At 42.6% G+C, this 6,724-nt stretch overlaps 1 protein-coding gene across 1 annotated transcript; it reads left to right on the top strand.

Annotated features, from left to right (window-relative positions):
• Window positions 1-998: 998 nt before the first annotated feature.
• GDE1 (glycerophosphodiester phosphodiesterase 1) lies at window positions 999-4,719 on the top strand (the record flags this gene model as incomplete). Its single annotated transcript, XM_009872722.1, has 5 exons — window positions 999-1,174; window positions 2,413-2,518; window positions 3,283-3,375; window positions 3,971-4,182; window positions 4,572-4,719. Coding segments are annotated over 5 exons (735 nt in total), but the record flags the coding sequence as incomplete, so codon positions are not given.
• Window positions 4,720-6,724: the final 2,005 nt, after the last annotated feature.

Here is a 6,724-nt window from a genome sequence, read left to right on the forward strand (position 1 = left end):
AGGCATCGCGGCGCAGCCCGGGCTCCGAATCTGTTCCGGAGGAGGGCTTGGAGCCGCGCTGAGCAGTCCCTGCAGAGCAGCGTGGCTGTGACGATGCGGTGCTGCTGCGCGGAGGGTTTCTTACCTTCGGGCGAGGCAAGGCTCCTTGTTCTGATAAGTTCTGAAGCCGCGCAGGCGAGCCCTTTCTTTGGCAGGTGGCCCCAAGAGAAATCTCGAGTGCATACCTGGCACTCGGGTTTGTGGCGCATTGGCCCGTTTCCCGGCGGGGCATTTGGCCTTGGGAGCAGTTCATGCTGCTCGCAGTTCTCTTGACTTTCTGAGGAGTTCCTGGGAAAGAGCCAGGACAGGAACAGGGGGTGTGAGGTGCTGTAAAGCAGCTCAGCTGCCCCCCTTACTGCTCTCTGGTAGGTAGGAGCAAGGATTTGCCTACACGTACAAGCACAGTAAGTGATGCTCCGGGGAAGTTTTGTATCTGCTGTGTATGGTGCGTTAGCTGTACCCCCTGTCAGTGGTGAACTGGACTCACAAAGGAAATACTGCACCTGCGTGACACAAAACAGAAGAGCTTTTCCTTGAGCAAGCAAAGACTTTATGCTCTGATGGCCTGTTCCGATTTATAAATTAATTTATAATTTATAAATTATCTAAACTGTAGGCATTTGCCTCCTTTCCTTTTTAGAAAGAGGTATAGCTTAAGGATTCAGGAGTTATTAGACCAGAAGGACAGAGCAGGATTCTTTTCTGCGTTTTTATCCTGCAACAGTCCCAATCCCAAGACTTGAGACTTTATCAATATGGTTTTGTCTGTAAAATTGATTATATGTTTTCAGCTTCTCAGAATAACTTGGATAAAACCTACTTTTTTCTGCAGAGCAAGCTTACCGAAAAGAACATTAATAGTTTGATTATTTTTTTACCAGGTTATTATAGGTGTACTTTTATTGAATCTATAAAGCTGTCTTTTCTCTTGTGTATATGATTTTTTATTTTTAATTAAGGCAGCTGAAAATGGAGCAGCAGGTGTTGAGCTGGATGTTGAATTTACTGCAGATGGTATTCCCATTCTAATGCATGATGACACAGTAGAAAGAACAACTGATGGGTCTGGAAGATTGCGCGACTTGACTTTTGATGAAATTAGGAAGCTTAATCCATCTGCAAAACACAGGCTATGGTAAATGAACTATTGCTATTCTGAACCTACTCTTTCAATAGTGAAAAAACATTTTTGATAAAATAATCGATTTGATCTATCGCTGTCAAAAGGTTTTGTAAATTTAAAACTTAGTCGCATATGTTACTTCTCATTTGACTTTAGAAGCGTATATGAGACTGTATCTCCTTCCTAATCCTGGCAACAGGAACAGTGAAGCAGAGGCAAGACAATTGGCTTTCAAGGACAAAATTCACAGTCACTAGTGTGAAGCCGGTTAATCCCTACACAGGCTTCCCGTAAATTTACTGCAGGACCCTAAAGATACTGGAAGTTTCATGATATGTCAAAATTGGCTGATTGCTTCTAAAATTAATTTTATTCACATGTATTTCTTGGCTGTATCTTGGGGTTTCTAAGCATCTAAACATATATAATCTAAACAGGATTATACTGTTACAGCAGAGCTAGACAGATTTCCTGGGTAGTCTCAGGCAGGAGCTGTGACCCCAGTGGGAAAAAGTGTTTTTATACATTACTAAAATTTTGATAACAAGGCAATTTATACGGTATAAATTGATCCATTTTAGAGGAGGAACTTTTAATATATGCTCCTGAGACAGTGCATTGGGGATTTCCAGACTCCTGTCAATGTACCACATGTGGGTCTGTTACTGGGAAGGTGATCACCTGAACCACACAGCGAGAATTCCACGTAGGCAGTTGCCGCTGATCAGCTGTTGTTCCCTGGCCCCATGTCAGGAATAATTTATTGAACTGTGAAGCTGCTCCTCCTACAGCCTCAGCTTACCCTGCTTATTGTGCCAGGATCAGCGTTTCTGGCTCAGGGCCCGGGAGCACAGGCAGAGCTGAGTGAAGGGACTGCACGGACGGTCAGCACTTGGGCCCGAATGCTTGTTTGTGGTAGTTGAGGAAGGAGGTGAAGAACTGAGGTTAGTTTTTGGTGTGGGACGCAGGTCAGCGGGCAGTGGATTAGACCTTGAATTTGGAAGGATCTAATTGTCTAGCGGGATTCTGGGGGAAAAGGAGATGTGAACAGATCCCTCTACATTTGCAGCCTTTTACTGGGTGAGAGAGCCACTGGCACCATTGCTAGTGGTGCTTGATCCCACCTCTAATACTAGTGTGTCAGCAAACAATGTTCAGGAATCCCCAGGAAACAGCCCCGTGTGTACCCGTGTGTGTGTGCACATGTGTATCATGACTGCATTCTAGTGACGAGCTCTCTGTTTCTACAGGAGCAAATTCCAAAGTGAAAAGGTACCAACTCTGAAAGAAGCTGTTGTGGAGGCTCTGCAGCGCAATCTTATCATCTACTTCGATGTCAAAGGCCATGCAAATCAGGTACCGCTTCCTGTACTGAGACACCTTTCTTTACCCTTTCCTTGGGTTTCTAACCTGCGTTTTTGTTGGGTTTAAAGTGATGCATGTGGTACAGTCCCTTCTCTAATGTGAGTGAGGCCAGGTCTGCCAAAGTTGAGCTGTGTCATCCAAAGTTGGGCTGTCAAAGCAAAGACAACGGTGCCTTGTCCCATTCCATTGTCCTGAGAACCTCCAATTTAAAATTAGCCTGAGACTTGCATGAGTGTTGAGTTCAGCTCACAGCACCCCCACGAAACAGAGGACAGTGATTTCCCTGCCTGTGCTGAGGGGAGCTCATGTCTCATCGTCAGCCTCCGACCAGGGATGCTGCTCGTCTACTGAAGAGAAACAGAGGTGATCAATAATTAACATTTTATGCAAGTAAGAATAATTTTTTTCTTTAGCATAGCAAAATATGGAAATACATCAACTCTTGCTCTTGAACTAAACCCTAGGTAGTGCTTCAGAATTACATCCACAATATATTTAAGGGTATTTCAGACACGAAGAGTGCTACTCGTTGCTGTAAACAGAATCATGAGGAGGACTTCTGTTGCAAAAAACATCATTTCTGTGTTTATAGTATAAACAGGGTGCTGCTTTTCTTCTCCTGTATTTCATTTCAATCCTGTTACACCAAACAGGAAAGTATTTTTAAAGGGGTTTATTCTAAAATCGCTTTGCAGCATAAAGTAAATATGAGCATATGTATAAATATAACATCTGTGTGTATCTCTAATTGGCAGGCAGTTGGTGCTCTAAAACAACTCTACCTGGAATTTCCACGATTGTATAACAGCAGCGTTGTCTGTTCTTTCATGCCAGATGTTGTTTATAAGGTGATGTTTCCTAAAAGTTTATTTTGGATCTGTTTAGTTCTGGGAATTTCAGTAATATATACACCTCCTGACTCCAGATTACTTTCGGATTGTTAAAATTGCCAAGACTTTTTAAAACAAATGAAGCATAAATCATAAGGCTACTGCATAATCTTATTAGATCTCTCTGTGCTCACTAGATGCACATATTATAAATTTCCAGCCATTCCCTTCATTCTGAAAGTTATGTAGAAAAAAATGCGTTAATATTGCAGTTGGCACATGGCCAGGTATTTGTGTGCAAAGTTCCCATTAAATTAACCTCATATTTTTATGTAAATGTTTCCTAATTCTCATTGCCAAGTCCATTTACTGTGTAGTTTATTCCATTGCTGGACTGTTCTGCAATTTTTTTTAACATAAGAGCTTATTCAGTATGTTTTAAAGTGAAAACAGTAAAATACCTTTCTGAAAGAGTTACAGAAGGATTTGTGGGGGAGAGGGATTCTGGTAGAGCTGCAAATGCAAGATACCATTTTGTATCTAACCTTTCCCGGCTTATACTTAATGCAGCTTGGCTTTTGTATGAATTACATCTTTCTTCTTGATCTTCCAGATGAGACAAGCTGACAGAAATGTTGTAACAGCACTAACACACAGGCCTTGGCATCTGAGTCATTCTGGAGATGGGACACCCTATTTCAGTTCCTTCTGGAAACATTATTTGTACATGATGATGGATGTCATTCTGGACTGGAGCTTACACAGTTTCTTGTGGCGATTGTGTGGGGTATCAGCTTTTCTCATGCAGAAAAATTTTATTTCTCAGTAAGTGTTACAGCTTCCTAACGTACCAGGAGGCAGTATTGTTCTATTAGTATATAGGGGTGGAGTTCACGTAGCGTATATTAATTGATATTCTCCAGATAGGGTTGCGTAAGGTTGTTTAGATAGTTTCTTTGCCACTAGCTATTTGGTTATTTTAAGCCTATATCTCTTCAGGCTGCATTTATATCTTATGTTAGTTCCCAAGTTTAATCTGAAATGGAAGGAAAGCTGTTGCTTTAGCCTATTTACAGCAGTAAAACACAGAGATGACAGGCTATCTTTCCTGACGCGATATTGATGTAAGACTGAAACTAAGTTGTAGCCTCAGCACTGTCTGGCTTAAATATGGCAGCCCCAGCCACATTCTTATGTGCCTTTGTTCCTTGCAGAGAGTACGTGAGGCACTGGTCTTCCAAAGGAATTCATGTGGTTGCCTGGACAGTGAACACATTTACAGAAAAAAGCTACTATGAGAACATCCTGGAATGCAACTACATCACCGACAGCTTGGTGGAAGACTGTGACCCTCATTACTAGACGTGTCAACCTAAACGAGATACTTTACTGAGGCGAGTTTGAATTTACCATCGAGGTGGGTAACAGCTGGTGCAGACAGGCCGGCCGGTGGTAGTTCTGGGAAAAGGAAAGCAGCGGTTTATTTCTGCTGTATGGTCAGATTGCAGAAAAACTCTCTGTTGCAACACTGGACAAGGCTGAGGTGCAGCCAGTTGCAGTCTGAGGGGATCACACTGTAACGTAAAAAGGCCAGATTTGTCAAGCTAACTGGGCCGTACTCTGTCTGTGCAGGTTGCTTTATAATTATCAGGCTCTTCCTTTGTTTAAGTCTTGGTTATAAAGTCATATCAGCAATTTTTGGTGGCAAAACTTAAAATCAAACCTTGATTTTAGTAATTTAAACAGTCTGTTCTACAATTGTATAATAATTTGAGTTGATTTACGGTGTCTTAAAAATATCTGCATTACTGTTCTCAAAAGAGAAATTAATGGTGCCAAAATAGAGGGTGAGTCTATTTCCTTGCTACTGCATGGAGAGATGGCTGTGCTGTGTCTTGATAAGGAAAAGAAAGCCACATGAATTTCCATTTTTCACTGTGAAAACTGTGGGATTTAATGAATGAAACTTGAGTATCTTCTGACCTTCCAGACCTTTGAAAAGAACCAAAGGAGGATAGAAGATTACATCTTCTAACATACAGCACATGAATGTATTTATTTTAAAAGTAAACTATGTATCAAGCGCTGGTACCGATAGAACAAATATGAGCTGAAATGTCTTTTTACTTTGCTTATTGTTTTCATGATTGACAGGCAGTCACAAGGACACGTGGGAAAGTGTAATCCCCATTTAGCTTGAAATCAAAAGTCTGCAGTGACCTGTCAGCTATCAGATGCTTGTTTATTGTGTGGTATTCTTTATCAGCTGTGCCCAGCCAGATTAATGCAAACATGGCAACGTTAGGACAGGTTGCTTGCTACTTTTTCTAGCAAGTAAAATCCCCAGGTGTTCTCATCACCGCTACCATCAACATTGCCTGAACAATTTTGGCTCTGCTCTGGCGGGAGCTGGTGGTTAGAGAAGACTGCCAGTGAGCAGCAAGAGCAGAAAGCTCCTGTGGAGCCATCCCTAACATAAATTAGACTACTTTTTCTTAATGGCCAGTACATGGAATTAGTAAGTTCAATAACTTCACTTCAGAAGAACATGATACTAATTTCAACAGAAATGAGGAATTTGAACATTTAGCTGATGGGTTGCCTCCTGCAGTTACTCAGATGTTTTCTCATGAGATGCCTTACACGTTGCTACGTGGGCAGTCTATGTTTGACTAGAACGTGTAACCATGTTTCAGTAAAGTAGTTCCTTGTACTACTCACTGCTGTTCAGTTAATTGTTGCCTTGTTTGGGCATTGCCGTGTTTCAGCTCTCGTGCTGTGCTGTACACGGGGTGATGCCCTTGGGCTGTGCTGCAGGAAAGCTGCACCTACCAGAACGGGCGCAGCAGACCCGTGGTGCAGTTTGGTGCGCTCACTGCTCTGGATATAAGCGTTCTTGAGAGTGTGCCTCACGGTTAGAAGTAATTGTCATGCACAGAGCCAAATGAGATTTCTATAAGAGGCAAAAGGTAATGACAAAAAATAAAAATCACTGAAAATAACTACACAATTGTCCCAATTAAGGCAAGTCCATACTTCTGAGTGGCAGCAGATTAACGCTACCTCCTGCAAGGGGTGGTGGAGTTTTTGCTGCTATCTTGAGCTGTATGTAAGCACAAATGTTTCCTGTCAGGATGATGAGAGCCTCTTCGTTCAATGCACATCACTCACCCACCCTGCGCTGCAAAAGCACCAATCTCAGTCTCCTGGTGCATATCCTAGAGCACGTGGACGTTACACCCGCGGCTGGTTTCTGTCTGGCCAGGCCAGCTCAGGAGTGCCGTGGGCTCGGCCTTTGCTGCTGTGTTCAGCACTGAGCAGCCGTGGGAGGAGCACAAGCGACCCTTGTGCCAAAGGTCCATTTTTT

This window comes from Apaloderma vittatum, unplaced genomic scaffold (assembly GCF_000703405.1).
Source record: "Apaloderma vittatum isolate BGI_N311 unplaced genomic scaffold, ASM70340v1 scaffold24787, whole genome shotgun sequence".
Lineage (NCBI taxonomy): Eukaryota > Metazoa > Chordata > Aves > Trogoniformes > Trogonidae > Apaloderma > Apaloderma vittatum.